The sequence below is a fragment of the Ciconia boyciana genome, chromosome 11 (assembly GCF_034638445.1).
Source record: "Ciconia boyciana chromosome 11, ASM3463844v1, whole genome shotgun sequence".
Classification (NCBI taxonomy): Eukaryota; Metazoa; Chordata; class Aves; order Ciconiiformes; family Ciconiidae; genus Ciconia; species Ciconia boyciana.
The window spans coordinates 2652451-2676895 of record NC_132944.1 but is presented as its reverse complement, the minus strand read 5'-3'; the positions used below and the strand labels follow the sequence as shown (position 1 = coordinate 2676895).

The window sequence follows — 24445 nt, the reverse complement described above, 5'->3', positions numbered from 1 at the left end:
ACTTATCAGCACAATCAATAAGTCTACAGGGGAAAGGAAGTAAAGCAACATTTTGATGCAAAACAGGTCAACATCTTGTATTTTTTAAGATAGGAGAGAGCAAAACATATTTGTACTGTGAATGAGAATATTTGTACTGTGAATGAGAATAACGATAAGCACATTGTATTCCATACGTGTCCTCAACAGCCACAATACGTTTAAATTCCTTCAACTGCACCTAGATCAGAGCTCCTACTTGTGGATACGTAAATCCTGTGTTGAGATACCCATGCAAAATGCTAACTGTAAGTGCTCAGTTTAGATTGTGATTACCGTCTAGCCCTGATCATCCTTCTGCATTTACAACTCTCAGTCTTCATAGTGAGTTCAGGCTACTTGGCCAAAAGAATCATCGAAATACCACTTTTTTAAAAAAATGTATTTATTCAGTACTTCGGGGGTTTTTTACCATGCTTATTTTGCATGTGGAAAATGTGTTTGAACAGGCAAATCTTCAAACAGAATCAACTTAACGATTTAACTTTATCACACAGAAAATTTTAAGCTTAAAGCAAAGCTTTGGCATTTTACCTTGTGCTTTTTGTTTTCTCGTTGCATAAATCCTCCTTAACAAAGTAACATTCTAAAAAGAAAGCTATTAACAATGGTATTTGAAATAAAAGCTAACAAACATAAGAAATTAAAGGTGGAAAAGTCTAACCTGACCATGTCTCGTATCTACAAGATTGCTCAGTCCATCCTATATGTTATACATTCTGCTGCAAACATATCATGTAACATCTAGCCTAGTAAAAGGAACTGAACAGGAACTACCTTTTATCATAGAAAACTTTCAGATATATCTGAAAACAAACAAACTAACCTTCTCGGTGTCCCCAAACTGTATTAGTTATCAAAGCTACACGTATTTAAACAAGAACCTCCTGACGCTTTATAACGTGAATGTGCTTCTTCAGCTAACGTGCCCCAAAGGTCTGCATCAGTGATTTTCTATCCTGTTTTAGCTACTAGCCATATTTTACAGTACCAGACTGTCAGATCTACCCCTTTCAGCACCACTGCTGGGAGCTCATCGCTTACAGAACTGGCCTAATTCCTGCTCTAAGGTGGGTGTAAAAGCTAGGTGGTGGTAGCATTCATCTCACCGAGTCGTCACTGAGCAGAGATACGGAAGGCTGGCAACACAGCACTCTGCACCGAAACTCCCCGTCCCCATTCCCCACAACGTGCCTTGGAGATGCTGGCGATTCAGCCACAACTGGTTCAGCCCAGTAGTTTGCTTCAAAAACAACGCACTGTACAGCGCAGACACACCCAAATTCTACCACGAGCCTAACGGAGCAGACCTGTGCTTTAATTATGACTGAAAGTAGTTCTTGTAACTGATCCCAAATACCGAGATTATAGCTGGTGTATCAGGAGAGAGAGAGATGTAGGGGATTTAAGCAAAACCCACTCTACGTAAGAAATATCCTCACAAGTAGGCGGATGGGAACATACAAATAAAGGCCAAGAAGTTTGGAGAAGAGCCTTAAAAAAAAGTTTATGTATTTTTGAGGCAGGAGAGGCAGATTACTGCCAGATTTTATGCAGTTTTGGATCTAAGGGTTCTTAATATCACTGCCCGCAAAAAGAATTTCACTCAGGTTTCACAACCTACAGTTTGTTCCTCAATGAGGAATACTCTTTAAACAACTCCCTATTCTGCAGTTAGAGAAAATCTAATCAGCAAGCATTCCCTGCAGGAATGCTGGAGCTCTTACTCAGTTAGTCCTCTTTGTTTTAATTAAAAAATGTCCATTATTTCTTGTTCCTGATAATCCTGAAGCACCAACAGAGTAAAAGGGGACTGTGCTAGCTTCACGGTTTCTCAAATATCAGTGGAAACGGGTGTGAAATTCCCATTCACTGCACTTTCGGAAAAGGGGTGCACCGGTGTCACGTGCAGTCAGCTTGACTCGGAAAATTAATTGCTTCTGATTACATCTGGGAAACATGAAGCCAGCTCGACTGAACAGACTGAAACTGCACTGCTAAAGATCAAATAAAAAATCTCTGCAAATGGAATCTACTAGAGGCAGAGTCAAAAGCCTTAACAGGGCCCTTCGGACTCATTCTAGAAGATTTGCACCGCAGGACCCTCTGCTACGGGTGAAATTCCAGGGATTTTCTCTGTCAGAAAAACACGCTCCCTCGAAGCCAAGGTGTGAATTTAAGGTGGCAGTCAAAACACTCCCCGCTCGGTCCCATGGCCCTGAAATAACTTTCCGGATGGGAAATTACGTCAGGATATTTCCTAACAGTAAACTTTCGCGTCTTTCGCTGTAACCCGCGCAGCGGCCCGGCCCGCAGAGCCTCCGGCCCGCCGCACGCTGCGGCTCCCCGGCCGGAGCAGCCCGAGGGCGCGGCACCGAGCGGCAGCGGCGCGGACGGCGGCAGCGGTCCCTCGCCCGGGAAGCGCCGCCGCCCGCCAGAGCTGCCCCCGCTCCCCTCGCCAGCAGAGCGGGCCCGGGCCCCGGCGGGAAGGCGCCGGGGAGCTCGGAAAGCCCCGCGGCAGCAGGGCGGCTCGGTGCCTCCCCTTCCTAGCAGCCCCGCGGCCGGGTCTGAGGTGGCTCCCCCCACCTCCGCCCGGCCCCTTCCCCCGGCCCCCGCCGGGGAGGCTCGGCTCCGCCGCCCGCTGCCGGGACCAGCCCGGTGCCCAGCCCAGGGAAAGTCCCGCGGCGCGGAGGACGAGACGGGGCCGCCCCGTCCCGTCCCGTCCGGGCGGCGGGGCCCCGCCTGTCAGCGCCCGCGGGGCGATGCTCCCCGCCCCGCCGACGCTCCCCCAGCGCCCCGCGGCCGCCCCCGCGGGGACACCTGTCCCCCCTCCTCCCGCCTCGAACGTCCCCCCCGGCCGAGGCCGAGGCCGCGCTCCCGCTCCGCGGCCGGGTCCCGGGGCCGCTGCCCCGCTCGCGGGCTCACTCACCAGTGTGCTCCCGCGCGGGCGGCGGCGGCGCGGCTGCGGCGGCCGAGGGAGGAGAGGGCAGGGGAGCGGGCCGGGGGGGCGGAGGGCTGCTCGTTTACTGCCGCGCCCGGGCCAGGGCCAGGGCCGCGGCCGCGGCCGGGGCGGCGAGGCCGGGAGCAGAGCGGAGCAGGCGCGGCGAGCCCCGGCGCCGCTGGCCCCGGCGCCGCTCGCTGCACGGGCCCGGGGAGGAATCCCAGGAATGATGGAATTCTCCTCCTAGCAGGTGGGGAGAGCGGAGCGGCCCCATTGGCCGGGCCCAGCTATGAGGTCAGCATAATTAGGGTAATGAGGCGCTGACATCATATCCTCGCAGGTAGGGAGCGCGCGGCGCAGGCCGCGAGGAGGAAGCGGGCGCCGCGCCGGGCCCCGCCCCCCCGCCAGGCGCGGCCCCGCCCGCAAAGCGGCGCGGCCCCGCCCCGCCCACAAAGCGGCGCGGCGCGCACGGCGGGAGCGGGGCCGGGGCTGCTCCGCGGCCGGGGGAGGCGAGGGGAGGGGAGGGGAGGGGAGGGCGCTGCCGGCTGCTGGAAGCCTGGGGGAGAACAGGCCGGCAGCGCTGCGGGAAAAAGACGTGGAGAAACTGCCCCTGCAGCTGGCTGCCGAGGGCCAGGAGAGCAGGTAGCAAGGAAGAACGCCGTCCTAAGGGCCTGGCTGACTCGTGACCATACTTGAAAAAGCTTTTCTAGAACTAAAGGCAAACAACAACAACGTTTCTCTTAAAAATAAAGCAGTTTTTTAGTCTCTTAAAAACAGTCTCTTAAAAACAAAGCAGTTTGACATGCACCACGTGCATGTCAAATTAAAATGCGCCAGCATTCGGCATCTGAATTCAGCCACACACAATTCAAATATGCACAAGAGGCAAAAAGCAAGTGTTTCAGATCCTATGGCAGCGTACTAGCACTAGGCTGGAGGACATCCACCTCCTCAGTACGATTTGAAGATTAGGTCTGAACAGATCCAGCATTTTTCTCTCCCGTTCACCGCTAGTACTCCTGAAGCGTATTTTTAGAGAATCCCTTCTTGCGTTGGACGTGACTCATTCAGCCACCTGAGGAAACTGCCGAGACTCGTGTGAAACTGAAGCTGAGCTATGACGGTGGTCAACAACGAGCTCTCCTACACGTCCATTTCCAGAGTATGAGCTCCCATTTACAATTACAAAAAGTCTGAAAGTTTGCCAGTAGCCAGAACGATCCAGTCCCTCAAAACTGGATTACTGCAAAAAGCACCGAGCACTCCTGCTGTCGCACTGCGACCCCAGCACCTCCCTGCCACGTGAATGCCAGCACATCCTCGGTCATTCCCTGTGCTTTGCAGCCGTGTTCATTCCAAGTTTGACATTTTCAAGACTCAAGCAATTTAGGAGCATGTCTTGCTAAAATACTTTGCCTGTTTTGAGTAATTTCAGGAAATTAAACTGTCAGATGGCTTGTACGTACCAAAGAACCACTTCTCGGAAGCTGAGCTAAGACTTCACCACTGTCCTCTGAAGAACTTGGTAGTGCTGGTTTCTGCAACAGGCATTTTAGGTGCATAAGTAAGTTACAGAGCAGGAGGATATGGAAAAGCGCTGTACTCGTGTTCTGTTGTCCACTGTGAACATCTGTCATCTTCTAGAGAATTAGGTCCCATAATGCTAGGTCTTACCTTTAAAGGCCACTGGGAACTGAGGTCACTTCAGACAGCTCTTGGACTCCATTGCAAAGGGAAAGAAAAGGACAACAAATCAACCTGAGCCCCACCACAGGAAGCATCAGGGTTGCAGATTTGTGGTAGAACCTGAAAAGAGCACAAGGCAACCAAAATACAAAGTGTCTCAGTACAATTCTGCTCATGACATTTCTCCTACTCAGGTCCTCCTCCCTTCTCTCAATGTGGCAGACGTATATGCTAGTAAATGTGCAAGTATATAAATGGCAGCACGACTGTCTGTCTTCTCTCAAGAAGAAAAGTACCAAGACACAGCAAGGTTTATTTTAGATCCTGAAACTGTGATTTATGTAGGAAATAATGGAGGGAGCGCAGCTCCCACGTTTACCCAGAGGTGCAGCCAAAGCAGCAGCCCAGCCAAGCGGTGTGGGAGGCTGCGTGGGAGGGAAGGGTCGGGGATGCATCCACACGCCCTGCGTTCTGATTCCGTGAAAGATTCGGAGTCCATGAAGGGTCTGTGCTGTCCAGTTCCAATTCAAAAAATCTATCAAAATCATGCAAGAATAACCGATATTGAAGTATTTTCATATCCTCACAAGGACAGGTCATGAGATCTCGGGCCATCCAAAGCTAGCCAAAAATGCATTCCACACACTAAATGAAATCCAGGTTTAGACTCAACACACTTAGTGTATCTAATAGAAAGATTTCAGTTGCTAAAAATCTGAAAGGCATATAGTCTAATGACAACCATAAACAGCATTTTATACATTTCTTAAACTCTTCATCTATGACATTTATAACAATATATGGTAATATTTATGTTTTTTTAAAAGTTGATATTGTATTAATAACTACTGAAAAATATTTTCATTACCAGCAAGCAGAACAGGAGTTTGATGATCTAATATTTGGAAAAATGGTATTCAAAATAGTAATGTAAAAATTATTTGAGAAAAAAATAAAAATACCGGACAAGAAAAATACTATGAAATATGGAAAACAAAACCCTAGGCACTGAGAAAAGATCTGAAATAGACATTGGTACGTATCATGAGAATGAATTGCTGCAGACTAATTACAAACCTTTTTAATATGTATCTTCAAGAAAAAAGTATGCCACTCCTGTTTATAACTGCTGGAGGGGAAGAGGTGGTAAGGGGTTTTTTTGTTTAAAGAGACAGAGCTCATGGGATGAGGGAGCTTGAAAAAGGAGAGGTCAAACCAGCTTTTGATCCTTTGGATACGCTATTACAGCTCCCAGCAAAAGTTTTCGAACAGGATATTTATTAAACATCTAAAGAGTCTGAGGGAACATCAGCTTTCTGGGAACAGCGACCCTGTGCATTCCCGTACAAACACTGCTAGCACAGGCTTCCTCACTAAAGTTAGGTGTCAACGTTTGTTACAACAACAACAAAAGTGCAAGTTGTCAAACGTTGGCAATCTCTGAAAACAAATCTGAACAGCTAACACACCATAAGAAAACCTTGTTGAAGCTGCTGAACTCAACACATGCTAAAGCTTAGCCAAGCTGTTCAGAAGGCAAATTCACAAATTAGTAAAGCAAAAACAATCTTGTTTGATGAACCATATTTTGGTTTCCTTGGGTGTTAAAATTTGTTTTTCATTTTGCATGTACTGTATAACCGAATGATATCAAAGGCTCTTTGCTGACTCAGAAACCAGCAAAAACACACTTTGCTGAAACACAAAAACTGACCAAGACAGTTGAGGGTTTGTACTAAAACGAAAGTAGTGCTTCGGCCCAATCTCAGGCACCCAGGTAGAGCACCTAAGGTGAGAGTCAAATCCTGGGACAGACTCCAGTTGCCACTCCTGTTCCATATGTATATTAATCACTGAAAAATCAGTGACATTCTCCATACAGTATAGCCAATGCAGCAGCAGCAGATTTAGCCACGGCGTGAGGGAGCCAGGATTGCGGATGACCGTGCATCTCAGCTGTAGCACTACCAGCAACACCTCCTAACTTTTCTGCTGTGGAGAATGCTTGTCAAGGAAAGATTTGCGACCCTGAAATTGTGTAACAGCCCACATCCCCCGGGCCCACTGAACACGCTGCAGAACAATGTGTTAGCGCAGTTTCACGGGAAGACACCAATATTTCACGAGCAACAAAAACTGCTCAGTCATTTCTGGGTACATTTTGAGAAATTTCTTTGAACGGTTACTACTGTTTCACAACTTGTTTTAAGTGGTTTGTTTCTTTGTTTTAAATATAGAGGAGGGAAAGGACCTGAAAGCGGGGGGGGGGGGGAGTACTATATCAAGTGCAGTTGCAGTCTATAGGGAGATCTCACGGCCTAGATCTACAGACCCTACTCAATGATTAATCTTGTAATTATTATTGAAATTAAGCCTGACATCTGTTGCATGACCAACTAAGAAAATAAAACATTTCCACTATAATAACAGTTGGTCAAAAATGCCTTGGGCAATTACCTCCCTACATGTGGGCCACAGCAGTGACATGCCTCGCTATTGTGAAAAGCTTCAGTGTTAACCAGACAGGGATACTCAATGTGGAAAGGGGCTCAAACCTGTTTTGTGAAACTATTTTCAAGTGATTTCAGCTTGTAAGACTAGCAGCAGGGGGCACATGTTGTGTGTTGCTTCAATCAACAATACAAGTGCAAAGCTACAAAGAGATGGTTCTTTTTACTTTAGGTGCCCATTTAAGGAAGTGATTTGCCAGCTGGCATTCACTGCACGTAAAAGAGGAATTTATCCGAGTTCTTCCAATTTCTTACTGAAATCTCACTTTTGTTTTTCAAACAGCAGCAATACAGGTACTTCTGATACAGACAGGAACGCATTAAGTTACCTTAAGTCTGAGAAGCCCAAGATATACTAAACTGCACAAAGATGGTTAAGTCTGTGCCAAAAGCAAACACTTCTTCCAAAGCTATCACAAAACACCATTATTTGTCACATGCTTAATAAGGTATGTCATTGCTTCACAATATCTGTCAGTACAATTACAATGAGTATCTCCATCTATCCACATCTTCTTTTAATAAAATAGGTTAATTTTACACCAAATGACAGCAGCTTTTCAAATCATATCTCAAAATACATTTTATCAAAAACAAATACGTAGCCTCACAAGCAAACAACTTTTCTTCACTGTTAACACTGCTAAACTCTGAATCTAAAACTCTTCCCTGCAAAAAGCTAGATTCATTTGCACCGTACCTCAAAGCTACCTTATATAAAAACACACCCAAATTCAAAACACTGTAGCACATAAAATTTAAAAAGACACTTTACATTTTTTTAAGATAGTTTATTATTTCATTAGACCATAATGTGTTAAATTGTAGTAATTCCAGACAGACAAGTTGATCCAAACTGTAAGTTGATGGAGATGGTTATTTATTACCTGCTTCAAGACAAAGCTTGCCCTCTTCTTAATTGTCTGCCCCATCATCCAAAGGAAGATTAAAAGAGACAGCATAATTTCAGTTGGAGCAGGGTCATAACAGCAGCATAATCTTCAAGCAAACAATGAGATACTTCAAGAGTCAAACAAATATGAACACCACTAACTCTGTTCTTTCAGAACATTTAACCACAGGTACTTTTTGCTTGCTTTGTTCTAGAGAAGAGGAAGATTCCACCCTATGGAGGTTCCCATAAGATGAAGACAGACCAGATAGCTGAGCAAAAAAAAAAAAAAAAAAGGAGTGTCAGATTAACAAATTAAAAGCACCCTTTGGGCATAACCCACTGGTTTTAGTTTGTTAAAGTTTTGTTAAAGACCAATAAAATGGTTCAGAGCAAAACTCTGAATGGCAAACTCGGTGTAAAAGAAAGGTCAGTATAATCAGTGATACACAGATGTACATAAATACTCAGTAATCTGTTTATTATACACTTTTTTCTGATTCTGCCCCTCTTCTTGTGCAGTAAACACATACATATAATAGATTTAACTCCCTATTAAATTTGTATCCTAACTTTCACATAGGACAAGAGAAACTTTAGTGCAACTGGGATCATTAAAATCATAAACAGGTTGCAGTTCACGATTAGATGCAAAATTATTTTAAGAGTTTACATACTAACTTATTGTAAACTACACAATTTACATACATTTCAAGGCTGTGAGAAAGGGTTATTTAGTCACCAGCATTCCTTCTAAACCAAAGACACCAGCAGTAGGTCACTGGACAAAAGTAACGTGCCTGCCTAAAGGAACTGGACACCAGAAGACTGTCCAAAGCCCTCTTGAGTATCCCCACTTATCAGCTCCAAGATGCATCAGGGAATCACACTGGAAGAGTCAAGTTTAGTCACATTCACTGGATAAGAACACCCACACCAACTTTAATACTGTTTCTATGCGCCACCTTTATAGCTCTTACAGTCTGATCTTGGCAATTACTGAGGACTTTAAATTCTTGCTGACTAGCAATTTCTAGACTAAGGGCAGTTGTCTCATCAGAACAAGTGGGCTTTCTCCTCAGGTTTCCAGATGTGCCCTTACCACTGTGATTTCAGAATGGCTTGCAGAAGGCTGCAGGCAACCCCAGCAGAGCCTTGCTGCCTGCAGTCCCTGGGTTTCTCAGGGACAGGAGCAGGGCTGGAAGGCACCACTCGGGCAGCTGTGCTAATACAAGTGGAACATGGGACAGCCATCAGATCATTTTAGTCATGAACTCAGGAGAGTAGAAGGGTTTGGGGTTCTGGGTTTTTTTCTGTTGTTTTTAATACAAATAACACACTCATTTTCAATTTTATATTGGAAAGAGAATCCTGCTAAAATTAGTCAAATAAACTAGACAAAGAACAGAGGAGACATTCTTTAAACAACAAAAAGTAAAGCAGAAGAAAACAAATGCTTTACTTTAAAAGCACCTATGCAAGTACACCCTTCAAATATAATCCACTTAAAAATGTCGTAAGAATTTAAAGCACAGTGATGCAGTTTCATCATCTACTGTTGTCTGTACAAACTCACCTTCAAACTGTCAAATTGCTACTGACTCAGTCTTCTACTTTGCAATTTTCTAATCCAAGGATGCAGGGTCAGATTTAGCCGTGAGCGTGCAGAACGCGCGCAATCATCTAGGATGTATGCCCCAATACCAGACTTGGGAGGCAATGGAAAAAAAAGAAGTACTGGCTAGATTTTAGAAAGCCTTGCCCCAGACTGTAATGCCAAAGCGCTGCAACAGCATCACGAGACAGACATTGGCAGGCTGCTTTATATCAGCTCTTCCCCCTTTCCTGCACCACTTCTTGAAGCATTCTAAGAAGCTACTAACTTCTTGGCTCTCACTATTGTCTTGTACAGGGAGTGAGCCAGACATTTCATCACTGCATAAGAGCAAGACAACTTGGGGATGGCAACATTAAAAGAAAAAACCAAAACCACAAAAAAACCCCCCAAAACCAAAAAACAAACCAACACTGAATGCCCCCTTCTCATGCTTCACTACTAATTTTAAAATAGGAGGTTTGGAGAAACTTTGGCAGGAGGCAGAGATTAAAAAAATAATTCACTGTGTGGGAAAACAACCTTTCAAATTTACCAAGTATACCATACAGCTAGATAGAGTCTATGTAAGAGAAGTAATACAAATCAATTCAATAAAGCCAAAATGAGGTATTTAACTAAATATATTTACTTAGCTTGCTTAATTGAATAGGGGAGGTATCTTAAACATCAGGCTCAAGCCTTTCCAAAGAAGGTCTCATGGTACAATAAAGGCAAGTGAATGAACCAAAAGATAGAGTGTTATGACCTTCTTTTTTAATTTTTTCTTTTTTTTTTTTTAAAGACAGTCTCTTATGGTTGCAAACTCTTAAGAATCAAATTCTATTCAAATTTAAAGCCAGGAAGAACCCTCTACAGCCATTACACTTGCATGAAGTTTCATTCAGATCAGAATATTGGTCTTTGCAGCTGCATGACCTTCATTTTCTCAGAAAAAAAAAATGTGCATAACTGTCAAACTAGCCATCCACCATGAATGAAAAGGTTTTGGCAGAACACTGGATTCTGAAGGCAAAAATGACATGTAAGTTCTTAGACTAAAGATGTAACTGAAATATTTGAAGTTTTTATGAATAATTTCAGAATGTATAGTCTGAAGCTTCCTGTTAATGTACTAAAACTTGATCCATTTCTTAATGTTTCTGATTTAACAAGTCTGAGTAAGAGGTTAAAACATGCAAGAGTAAAATGATTACAGCCTCTCCCTAAAGCAGTCATTATGTTCAGGATCAGCTAGCAACTGTGCTGCAGATTTTTATCTAGAAAAACAGGTAAATACGGTCAGTGCAAAATTTATGAAACCACAGTATCAAAAGTGCCAGAGCAGCTGTTCACTCAAACAAAAAATATACATAGCTATACAAAGGTAATGTCTCTTCTTCTTGCAGTAGATAATACAAAGAAAATTCATTTTCTACATACTCAGAATACATGGCCAGCAGAAGTGAATTTGAAAATGAAGAATGCTTTGTCCTCTGTGAACACCTTATCCATGAAAAACTATCAGACACACACTGACCTGACATTCCGGCCTTCAAAGCATATTTCAATTTCAATTCTATTTTTAAATTAATTGCTGGGAAAAGGCATGAGTCACAACCCTGCTTGGATCCCCCTCTACTGGACACTCACCAAGCGCTATGTTTATTCTAAGTTTCCCAAGTCGGAACAGGCTCTAGCATTACCTCCTCAATCAATTTAAAGAGCACGGCCCTTACAGTTCAGGTCCCTAAGCCACCCAGGAATACTGGCCTCTATATCCATCTCTATCTTCCCAATTTGGCAAAGATGTTTGTTGCAAACACAGGAAGCTCTGGGACACTATAAAGCCCAGCTCTCTGACAGAAAGGAACCACGCCTGTTCAGCTGTATGCTACCTAGAGGCACCTTCTTTATGATAAGGCTGCAGCTGTTACTCTCCATCTGTTAGTCAAATTCACTGGCACTGAAGGTCAACCAAATCTAAAGAGAAACCTCACTGAAGCACAGGTGAGAAATACAGTCTCTGCAGCTGAAAGAGTCAGGTGCATTCAATATAGCCAGTATTTGAAGGGTCATAGAGCCAGCCACCTGGAGGAACTCACTACTCAAATTCTTGCAAAAAGGGGAAATGAGCAAGCGATAAAGAACACGTCTTACACGTGTTGATGCAGGAAGTCAGCATCCTGTGTGGTACAGTTTTATGCACTCCCCAAATCTTAAGTTTAGGAGCAGCCAAACATCATAATGCTAGCCAAATGGGTTGCTCACAACGATAGGCAAGTTAAAGGGACATAATACTGAGCTTAAAGACTGTGAAGAGACATGGAAACCAGAATCTGTGGTTATGTATCCAGTCAAATTTTGATTTCCCATTCATCCTGTGTCATCTAGTTTATTCCCTCTGAAGCATGAGATAGAGTTACATACTTCACTGGCACTGTTGATCTCAGAGCCAGCTAGGCCCATGCTGCTGACTCACCTACGGAAATCCTTAGTAGTTTGATTGGGTCCAGGCTCTTCATTACAAAGAAGCCTTTTAAGACATCAGGAAATAAATCATCTGCCTGGTTGCCTTTAATGAAAGCACTGTTACACAGGGAAAAAGGGGGTGGAGCATGAAACAATATCCATGGTGGAACAGCCAAACCAGAAGAGATAGATGTCTGAAGAACAGAATGAAAGACTTGAGAATTAAGTCAAGAAGAGAAACAATAAAGCAGCATGGAAGTGGAGCAGGAAGGTATAAACAGGAAAGTTACAAACGGAATGAAAAGCTAAAGTGACTATTTTTCGTGAGAGAACAAACACACCTCATTATGACAAAGAGTTAGTAACATATTCCCATGTACTAACTTCCCGTGCAACAATCACTAGTTATTTTAGTGGATTACAGCTGTACAACCATTAAAAAAAATCATTTCCACATACTGTTGAGGAACTTCAAAAGCAACTAACAAGACTGAAATCAATCTCTCTTCTCTTAAAAGTTTTACATAGCAAAACGTTGTAACAACTGCATGAAGTATTAACAATAGAGAGGAGTTCAGACTGTAAGCTGCTCTAGGCTATGATTCATTCATGGTGCTCTGCCAAAAAAATAAATACATTCAAGACCAATGGCCTCAAGGGGAAAGGTAGGCCACTTTTTTAAAAGCACAGAGATAAATGATTTACAGAACAGAATACCGTTTAAGATTTCAGCCTATATGGATGATGAGGAAGGACTTTCTTACGTCTCACAAAGATTTACTGCACAGACTTGAATACTGGCAATGTATCAACAGATGGAGTAAACTAGGAACTATTAAACTGGGATTTGCAAAACTCTCTCCAAAGAGCAAGAAATGACCCATTATATTGCTATACACAAAGAAAGTTCATAAAGCCAAACAAAGATACGCAACGGGTATTTCAGCCACGTAAGACAAACACGGCCAGTTCAGATTACAGGCAAACTCTGCAGTAAAGTAACACCTGTAAAGTGAAAGACCAATCCACTGGCAGCATGACAAACAGTTTAAAGGTTGGGAGGGTTTGACGCCATACAGCATCTGCTGCACATAAAAATGTTTAATTAGCTGCTAAACAGCAAGCAGTACATTCCTATTTTTTCTACGAGAACATTATTTCTTGAATAAATGCCCTTGCTTAGCTAGCAAGGTTCAGAACGAAGATAGCCTTTTCACTACAGGAGCTGATGCCAACTCATTCTCACACATCAGATTGACTTGTAGTCGACTTCTAATGCTTTGAACCACCATTTCAGTAGCAAGCACCCTCTGAAACGCCAAAATCACTTCTAAATGTGTCTGACTAATATTCAGAACATTACCTTTAACTATATTGCTAATGGCTTTTAAAAGAAAGCTGCTCTTTTAAATGCTTCCCTAGAGTTACAACTGCATTTCATCATTTAAAAAATTCTAGATTTAACTGCTGCTCATCCCCAAACTTAACAGTAGTGAGGAACTGAAGAGAAAGAGAAACACTGGGCCTCTTAGGATGCAAGATATCCTCAGAGGATATTCTATTTAAAGTTCTGGCACACACACATCTCCAAGGTACCCTCTCTCAATAAAAGGGAAAACAGCCACAACCTCAAGGTAACAAATAAAAACCACCAAAGGGAATGAGCTGTCAGAATCCAGCTTTCACTTACGCTGCAGCCATATCCCAGGAGGGGTTCAGCAGTGTCCAACTGAGACATCTGAGACATCACATAGATTTTTAAAAATTTTTTTACTTCTGTAGATTCAAGCTCAAGCTATATGTTGCCATTATTCGCAAAAAGGAATTACATACCTATTCAACAACGGTAGTAACGTATGCATTTTAAGTCAAGCATGTGATTAAATGCTCTGCTAGTTAGAATTCTCAGCCAGATGTTGAGCAATCTTATGACACATGATCTCTCTCAACCAGTCCTTGAAGCAGTTATAATTTATGAGACAGTGGTTTCACATCCTGTGGCGCTGTTATTTAACCAGGTTTAAAAAGCCCCATCCTCGCCTTTTCGTAAAATAAATAAATAAATTAAAAATATATAGTACAGGTTGGTCAGGATGGTTTTGTTCAATGATATTACTTCCCAGTATGGCTCATGATGTAAAAGGTCACTTAACTGCACTATTACAGGAGGAAGGAATGAGCTCCTTAAAAGGTAGGAGTGTCTAGTTTTGCCACCACCTACTTTTGTTTTGGTTTTTTGGGTGCGGGGTTTTTGTTTTGTTTTTTTTTTTTAATTTGGTCATATTGCTTATTCTGTAGATAAGTTTTTGCTCTGTGTACCACAGATATCCCCCCTTTTCTTTTTTCCCTTTCAGCTTGTACATTTCTATACAGCACCTAGGAAAGCCTGCATCCTTGAGGGAATTACAAAAATGCAAGAGTTACATTTTCATTTACAGACTTAAAGAGGAGATAAATGAGGCAAAATTTGGAATAATGTTTTAGTTGTTAGCCTTAATTATCTGGCAATGTATTCAGTACCTGGAATAGTTTTCTAACAATCCAGTGTGTAGCAATTGGCATTTTCTATTTTTCTGCTTACAGTATTCATTTTCCAAATGTTGACTACAGGAACAGAATTCACACACACACACACAGAGAAAAATATACAATTTCACTAAGAGTGATCTTGCTGAATTTGTTGAGGACAAATCCTCACCAGTGGTGAGCATCTTCTCCTTTAGAAGGAGTTAAGGCTCACTTAGGCCCTTTCCCACACAGCCTTAAAAGAAAATAAACACAACTACAAAAGAAAGCCCAGAACATATAAAATTCAGTTACATTAAAAATAAATAGTGAAATCAGTAAATCAAGCGGTCATTCTGCTAACTATTCATGCAGAGGGTTATTTTTGAAATGGTCCTGTTTCCTACAAGGAGTTGATAGATTACATACTGTCAATTTCCATTTCCAAATTTTCGTTGTATCCCAAGACTTTCACAGATGAGGACTTTTTTTTTCCCCCCTCCCGCTCCAAATAAGACAGCGGACCCTAGTAAAAGTTTGCTAACACAAAACTGCTGGTGTAAAAACCAGTCTTTTGTCCATGCTCCTGCCCATATGCAGTTTCCCCTACAGCGTACTTCATTTGGGACAAAAAATAAAAGCCGTTACCTCATTAGATGACTAAACCAGGCATTTCTGCCAGCACTGCATTTCTTACCTGGTAACTATTTCATTCAAAAGGTCATGACTCCATCCTGAATCTTTTCTCATGCTGTTCATTTGTCCAAAAGCCTTGTATCTGTCGGGGTCTGTTTCTACCACTGGGATCAGTATTCTCTGTTCTTAAGAATTTTCCACCGAGCACACCTAAGTAAGTCAACATCTGATTTCAGATCTCTTTTTACTAGAGCTTATGCTGAAATGAAATAGCCATACAATTTTTTACAAGTCTTCAGTACATATGAAGTTAATTTTAAGGTGGAAAGGGTATATTTTGTATAAAAGATTTCTAGATTATCCAGAAAGGAACCTGTTCATGCAAACAAAAATATCCAGCCAAACCCCACGGTTAATTTAATTTAAGCAGTGGCTTAAATTCCTTAGCTCTGTTTCTTATAATACAAACTTTTCAAATCAGGGACTTTGGCCTCTTACTAATAGGGACAGAGAATGCTAGTACCATACATAGAAACATCCTCTAGCTTAACTCACTTCTTTTGCAGAATATGCTACCGTAAAATGGATAGTCAGCCTCCTAATTTCAGAAGAGATACACTTAAGGGGATGTGTCTTACAAATTCTAGATCTATCAACAACAGATAATGCAAAGTGTTAGGAATCTGCCTATGACCTTAGAAAGTTACTGTTTCACAGTGATAAAATTTTCCAAATTAAAAAAAATTAAAAGGACACATTTATTTCCTGACACTGGATTCAAATTTTGCCACATTAAACTCAAATATTTTAAAATAATCAATATTTTAAAGTTCCCCCATGATTAAAGTAAGCCTGAATGAGTCATATTACATACAACAATACAATCTGTGGTCTTTCTTAAATTTATGCTTTGAACCGCTCCCTGGAAACAGTTAGCAGCCAATTTCATTCCAATAATTTTTTTTTTAATGTGACATCACTAAATCAAATGTAGCTTGAGAGATGGCCCTACTGATCACATAATACACATGAAAAAAAATACATGCTAATCAGGAAAGATAAATTTTATTTCCATTTTTTACCTTTGAATTATTTTTATCATTGACACTCGCACATATAAAATTATGCGTTCTCTATATTTCTATTAAGAAAAACATCCAAAATTAGCAAACCCACCTGACTCAGTGCGAAAAATATTCTATTTACAACAGATGCTCCAAATCTATTGCATCACACATGAATACTGTCAGAAATGTCCATTCTTTAACGGCATAATTAATGTAACATGTTAGGTAAAAGTCCAATTTTCTCTAGTTTAGCTAATTTAATTAAGCAAAGGAGAACAAGTTTTATCTTCACTGACAGTATTTTCAGAAAATAAAATACTAATCAAAGAATCAAACAATAGGTAGTTTTGTTCATAAAATTCCCAACTTTAAAGCCCTTAGATAGAATCTTCTGCCAAACACCACGCACTTCCTAAATCTGCACAAGCAGGTCCTGAAGGTCAGTGAAATTATGACTTTCCTTCCATCTATGACACTTTTGACTGCTTAGCTATGAGATGGGCAGTTGTCATCTCAGTCTCATGGAAGGCACATACAATTTTTATGAAAGGATCTGATACCCGACAAGCTTCTCATTTCAAACATTCTTTCCCAGACTGAAAGGCATTGTCACAATTTTTGGATTCAGAATGTCACACATCAGAGACAAAACTTACTTTTCATAAAGTCTACCCTGCAGAAGCACCCAGTAAGCATCTTCAGAAGAATTCTAAGGATGAACTTGTAAGTGCAGAAATAATGTATTTTGAAAGGACAGTTTCATATCTACTTAAAACTCAATGGACTCTCCAGTTCCATAAGTCCCTGACAAAACTAAAATTGTGATAGTGAATATTTCAAAAGAGCCTGGGAGTATTTTGGAAAATAAAGCTAGCAATACATAGAAAATGAGTGGCTTTGATTTTTAATTCAGATGCACAATCAATCCTTTTTACTCAGGGTTTCTGAAAATCTAAGCTATAGTATGCAGGAAAATTCATTTCAGTATTTACACAGTACAATTCTTTTGCCCTATTACCATCGAACCTTCCCCACTAACAGAAGTTTCTATTTTAGTAGTAAAAATGGACATTTAAATTATTAGAACAGACTTCTTAAATGCACTTTAATCTTCTCAAGCAGGCAAAGCAACACCTTCAAAATATTTAGAGAAAAAGTACCATTTATTTACCCATACACAGTATGTCAAGACTCAGGATGTCTTCCTTAGCCATCCCTTTGTCATTTTATATAATTTCTTCATACTGTAAGTTACAGATTTCTTTGCCCCTAAAAAAGAAAAAACACACACAAAACCCAGAAAATATCAACATTTAGAAAGTCTAACTCATACTAGGTTCTTACTACATTAAATCAAATATTTCCCTAGAAGAATGACAACCTAATCCGTCAGGCAGCCATGCAAGTAGTCTTGTCACATTCATAACACAGTAAAGAATGACACAAAAAAAATACTTTTAAGAATATCAAAGCATGCAAAATAGGATAGGTTTATTCTGAAGGCCTGACTATGTTGCATACAAGCACATATAGACAACGACCAAGGTATAGCAAATGTAGAGATTCATGATAAAACTCTTAACCAGTACAGAGGGAAACTTCTAATTTACATCTTTACTCCTAAACGCTAAATATAGGATGGCTTTTAAACCACGTGTGTCTACTGCAGACCCACACCAAGCCAATACATTATGCTTTTCAAGCCCTTCCTGATCTATTGCTAGATAGCATGTCCAGCTGAATAGGATTGTACTCTGGCCTGGTAACGGACACCAGCAACCTGACGGACTATATTCTGCAGCAGGACACTTGGGCAGGACTATCTAGAGAAATCCAAGGTGTTAGGTATGCAGGTTAATTAGCTGGCCACATCTGCAAGAAGAATCTAGTTGCAGAAGCATTTCTACGTAACTTCTCTTTAAGACAGGAGCCCACCACCAGATTCTGTAGATAAGATTATGCCTAATCATCAAGAACCACAGCTATGCCCAAAGCTGCACAGCCAAATTTTACTGAAGGGATAAAGAGGAAGAAGAGAGGGGTGAACCAGAACAAAAGAACAATCTGCTCAAGCAAGACAAGCAAACCCTGCATGACTGGTAGACAACAAGCTTTATACTTCCAAATCCTACTTTACCAATTTCTTCTGCTAATCAGATTATTAGTTAGCCTTGCTTGATGCTGTACCTCAGGCACTCGGTTGCCTTGTTGTAGACCAATTCGACACAGTTATAATTGAGAAGCATCACACTGATGCCCATCTTGATTAAATGTATTCAAACACTGCACACCACCAGCAGCTTTCCAGGACAAACCAACCCAGAGCATTGCTATTCAAAAGCTTGTGAGTTAAAAATGAAAACAGAAAACTGTTTGTTTCATAAGAAATGTACTGCTGATTGTTGGGGTGGAAATCTGTTCGGGTTTCAACAAATTGTAAAGTACATTATAACCTCCTTGAATATTTTGTTATTGCCTCATCCTAACTAGTGGCAGCTACCATTTCATAACTGAGAGAATAGCACATCTGCAAGGGAATAAAACTGCTCGACTTGCATAATTAAATGACATCCATGTCCTTAGGTGAAAAAAGGTAATACTGAAATGATGGGTATGGAAAACTAGATTAATAAGGCATATACCCAGGTGAACTGAAAGACGCAAAAATAACAAGATGATGACAAACAACTATAATCTGGCAACACTGCCAGTATCAGAAGTATACCATGGACACCAGTGTGAATACCCTGTCACAGGGATGTTGTCTGGACCAATTTTGCTTCAGAGTAACCTGCCTGTCACTTGTTTATAAGAAGCAGCCCAAAGCTCTCAGAAGCTCACATGAAGCCCAAATAGCTGTCATACTCTAGCATCATCCTGCAGTAGCCCACAAATGGCAAACTTTGGTAAATACCACACCATTATGCTATGCCTACAATGAAGGAAGGCATTTCTCCATTTTCATAAAGATACAGAAGGATTTTGCAGCAGTCATGACCTCCAAACTTTTCCAAGTTTTAGATACAAAGGGATTGAGGACGACTCCCACAATTTGTAAAGTGTACCCTTAAACACTTTCTAAAGTTCTACCAGAGATGAGCCTTCTCTTACAGACCTAGCCTTTTGCTGGGTTTAAAAACTTAAAAAAAGACACAGCCTTTTGCTGGGTTTAGTCATCTAGTATTTGCAAACTTAAAAACAAAATATAGTTAGTCTTGGCATTTCAGCAGGGTTCTGAGATCCTAGCCAGTGGAGCTACTTATTTTTCCTTCTTCCAGCTTTTGATTAAAAAGCCACCCCAAAACAAACAAAAAAACCCCAACATAAAACACGAAGTGACTTTTCAGATTACAACCGAGTCTAATCACACCTTACAAATTCAAAACTGAAAAGGCAATTTTTTAATGCTGCACAAAAAGCTTTAATTTTGACACTTACACACACAGATTAAAAAGTATTATATGTTATACTTACTACATGAAACGTTATACTTACTACCATCTTTCTTATGTTTATTTACTAGAACACTGTTTACCTGACAAGATCGACTAGAAGTACAGAGAAGCAATTTAGCCAAAAGTCACACACTATGACACACCAGAACACAAGGAAAGATCTTCTGGAACAAATGAGCAACTTAGACGCAGGTTTAGCCAACTACTGCATTGGACTTTTTTTGGGGAAAAAAGTGTATGATAAGATTTGATTTTGAAAAGACCTTAGAAAGTAATCAAATTAAGATAATAAACTGTAAGTGAAAGATGCATTCAGTATTAGCAGTCTAGAGTCCCCAGAAGTCAAATGAGTATGCAGTAATATGGAAAAGTGCATGCTCTGTTTCTGAAGGAATGTGATAAAGAGTAAAAAAGCCTATCATAACAGATACGCTGAATATAATGAGTTTTGCACTTCTTGTGTCTCTAATTGCAATTTAAAGAAACTCAACTTCACCTTTTGTAAGGAATCATCCAAATGTATATTTTCAACTTGCAAAACCATGTGCATCCCGTATGTAAGCTCAAACTTTTCTATATTTAATAGTTTTTTGCTAAAAGCAAGCACACTAATGAAGTCACGATGAGCTTTTATTTGCAGCATCTCAAATAACAAGTAAATAATCATGTAAATTCTGAAGCGCCTCACATATCTGCATTAAAACTGCACACAGTGTAAGAATTCCAGTTGCAGAACAAGGCCAGACTGAGCTCAGACATAGCACATAAATGAAAGAAGTGGTTCCAATCTCCAGAGTTAAAACTACGTAACTGTATGGCTTTGAAAAGTACTGTCCAATCTCCTAGGTGCTATACTTCCAGGATACAGCCCCTCAAATACTGAAATTGCGCTGCCAGAATCAATGTTGTTCTGCCATTCCAATGAAGTCAGGGTACTTCTGGAAGCGCAGTATAGCATATGGCAAATCAACAGTAACACAGCTGATACAGCCCTGCAGGACTGTAATTAACTGCACTGGCACTGCAGACTGCAAGTCAGCTTGTTCTATCAGCTTGCCAGCCTACTCTGCCTCTTACAGCAGCTCTACATAAAGAGATTTTTCTCCTTCATATTTTCTCCCTGCAGGGAGCACTCTACTGCACTCCACCCACTAGAGCCTTATGTAATAAGATGCTTACATTTCTGCCCTAGCGCATCATGCTACAAAGCAAAATACAGGTTTATACATACAGCTGGTTTCTTAAAGCAGCCCTCAGGGTTATGAGTCACATCTGTAGTAAAAGTTAATGGTTGCAATTATGGCTCAGGCTTAGAAGCTGAAGCAGTTGGACCACATGAAAATGTCTTTCTACTTTAGCTATGAATCTATGACTTGGTGGTTCCACCTCCCCTTTAGATTTTTCCACTATATGATACAGAACAAAGACCTAATGCACATGGAATCAAGACCACAAAATTTCAGTGTAAACATAAGTTGTATCTGGTTTTACTCAACGATCCATGTTCGGTTTTTTTGGAAGTGTTAGTGTTGTAAGATAGTAATTTGGCTATAAGTCCCCCAAAGTTTCCTGGTAGATATGCCTGGCTGTAGTATTCTTTATTTCCTTTTGAAAAGAAAGACTAATATACATATACTGCTGAAAAGCTGTCAGGTGGAGGCAAATAGTTATATATTGTTAGTGTATCATGCACAGAAACATGCAAACTTTTTACATATATTTACAGTGAAGTGCAGTGCTATGCAGTATCTGCTCAGGCAGCTGATGAAGACAGCAGTTATCACAAATCTACAGAATATTTTACATGTAAATCCGTTCCTTACAGTTAAAAAAAAAGTCCTTGAAGACATACTATACTAACATCCCAGTTCTAAGAAAACAAATGTTACTCAGAGCAGCTACAAGCATTTGTGCTAACTTAAAAGTATCTTGAACGATTGCTTCAAGGGATGATTCAATTCATAGTTATTTTATTTATAAGAAATTTTCAAGGCTTGCAGCATTCCTTTAGTAAGATATAAAGAAGAAATCCAAGCTAAAGAAGTATCAACACCTTCTTCAGAGGAGCTAAATATAAGAACTTCAGAGTTAGTTCCCAAGACCATGCAGACTCTGGCTATGTGGGAAAATAAATCAAATGATGGTGCCATCTCTAATGGGAAACAGAGAAGCAATCTCACCACAGACTCGAAGAAATACATAGGCACATTTTCAAAAACTAAATAGGGCATTTAACAACAAACAAAAACATAGAGCTTGAGCTTAACTTCAAAACCACATTGGCAGAGAAAAATGAAAAAAGTTCTCCTAAATGGGTTGAAATTCTTTATTTTGCTTGTGCTCCTTGCCAATAACGTTAACACACAGCATGCCATCCCAGCAACGACTAGTCCCTATTCAGCATTTAATTTAGAAACATGCTGCACATTGGACTACCACGCTACAGACCAGAGGGTAGGCATTTCACTTTGTTGTTGTTGTTGTTGTTAAGATAGAACAATCAGCTAAGGAAATAATTTTGTGTCCCCCATTACATTTCAAAAGAATGATAGCCACGTAATGAAAACTAATTCTTCTGCAAGCAGACATAAGACAAAAGTACTTCTATAGTTACCAGCAACAGCAAGAAAAAATAGCCACAGCTTATTTAATGGAGCCACTGATTTCATGAATCTCTTTCATAATTCTCTTATTTTAGCTACTATTCTTAATGTAAGCACTGCAGAAGGACAGAGCCATAATACTTTTCCTAAAGTCTCTACTAGAAAGTGTGAAAATAGGTCTTTGGGGAACAGAACATTAGGCAATATTTGGTTAAAGAATGAAGAAAGAAATACAGCATCCTTATGGATTAAATTTAAAAGCTCAACACTTTCCTGCAATACACATTCCTTGCGTGAGTCAAGCAAATACTTTCAATGTAGGAGCCACAATGTTTTGTCTGTGTACAGAATGTATCTATATGAATATTAGCTGATAGAAGCCCCAAGAAATGGCAAAGCAAGGTCAACAGCATTAATGCCTGCCCCCTAGTAACAAATTTTTTAAATTAAGAAACTGATTGGGAGAAAATCTTCATTAGAAGATACAGCAAGATTTCACATAAATTCAGTTATAAATGTTTGGAGAAAAATATTTAAACAAACAGGCAAAAGGCTTCTACTAACTCAATCTTAAACCCGTGGAAACCCATCCCTCCTAAATTCCAGGGAAGATCACTGAAAATCATACAAATACCACATCTGAAAAATACTGAGGTCACACCCCTGGTCAGTTAAATTTAATTTCTTCTTTTATGTGCACTACAATGTAGGTTTTTATTACAAAAATACTATTTCTGTGCTTCTGTCCACCTTCAGTGAGCGAAAGTGGTAAGGCCCGCACACAGGCTCGCCGGGAAGCAGGGCTATGCCTGCATCAGCCAGTGAGGCAACACTCATTGTATGTGCAGCGGCATGCGTTACAGATACACTCCTGATCCTAACTGGAGCTGCAGGACTCCCTCTCTCCAGCCAGGATGGCCTGCACAGCAATGCTCAGGAAGGTTAGCTCTACAGGCAAGCTTTACATTCATTAAACAACATTCAGAGGTTCGGAAATGCCAGAAACGGTCTTTTTCCAAATCTAACTCATTACCCTCAGCACATAATCTGTAAGTAACCCCAAAAGATCAATCCTGAATTCTGTTGCTAATGGTTTTGGTTGGATTCTGGCAGAAGTGCATAAATACAGTTAAAATAAAACAAACTAAATTATGCTGAAAGTAAGAAAACTAAACTCTCCCGAGCCTCCTTGCTCAAATTTGGCTTGTGTTTGAGGCAATGGATCACAATTGCTTTGCTCTACTTGAATCAAACAGGAGAAAAAAAAAAAAAGGCATTTTCAACACTAAAAGCACTAGTAGAAAAGACATGTTTTTAGATATAAGTGTTACTTTATGTAGCTGGCTGGTTAGAACACAACTAGCGTTTGCTTTAAAGGAAAAAAAAAAAAAGCCACTATATATAAACCAAAAAGCAGTTAAGACAAAGGAAAGAAAAGGCATTTCACAAATACCCAGTTTCAGCTGCACAAAGCAGAAAACACAGTAAAAATTACAAGTCCTACTAAAAGATGCATTAGGACCCCCCAAAAGTCCTAGTAACAATATAGGCTGTAAGTGATTTACTGGATGGCACACAAAAGGAGCTAACAACTCCCAGAGGTGATGTTCTGTCTATCAGAACAGACAGAAGGGGAGCATAAATAATCTGACAAAGCTTAACTATTTTTATTCATACTCTTGCAGTTACACACACACAGCTTTGCTCCATGGATCAGTCAGGCTGCTAACTTTCACAAGCACTGAATTCAACATGGTAACGCTGTCTTTGACCCTTCCCCTCCAGTTATTTTGCTCTACAAAATTTACTCTCTGTGGATTTAGAAACAGGTAGGTTACAAGCTGATATTTCTATAAGAGGCGTGTTACAATACAAGAAGTCTTGACCACTAGCAGGTAATTTTCACAACAAACCCTAGAAGAAAAATGCCACCTATTTGGTTGGAAACCTTACATTAGAAACTAATACCTGCAATATGCCTAACTCATATATAACAAAAATTTGCTTTTCTCAGATGGAGTCCTTAGTCTCCTCCAGCTGCTAAA

General features: G+C 40.7%; 2 protein-coding genes across 7 annotated transcripts in view; both read right to left on the bottom strand.

The window, feature by feature from the left end:
• VGLL4 (vestigial like family member 4) overlaps positions 1-3207 on the bottom strand; it is a 95919-nt gene extending 92712 nt beyond the window's left edge. The window contains exon 1 of the mRNA XM_072876206.1: positions 2969-3207. The gene's annotated coding sequence lies outside the window, so the exon portion shown is untranslated. The remainder of the gene's footprint in view (positions 1-2968) is intronic.
• Positions 3208-7701: 4494 nt separating this feature from the next.
• Positions 7702-24445, bottom strand: part of TAMM41 (TAM41 mitochondrial translocator assembly and maintenance homolog) — a 34378-nt gene continuing 17634 nt past the window's right edge. The window contains exons 8-10 of one of the 6 annotated variants that reach the window (XR_012044620.1): positions 15337-15485; positions 9645-9776; positions 7702-8340 (exon numbers count right to left, since the gene is read on the bottom strand). Coding sequence is in view for 5 of the 6 variants with exons in the window: in XM_072876196.1 (XP_072732297.1) it covers positions 15361-15485 (125 nt within the window). In the remaining variant the exon portion in view is untranslated. Of the gene's footprint in view, positions 8341-9644; positions 9777-15336; positions 15486-17502; positions 17612-24445 lie in introns of those variants that run through there. The other 5 variants (XM_072876196.1, XM_072876199.1, XM_072876197.1 and 2 more) reach the window with 5 other exon arrangements.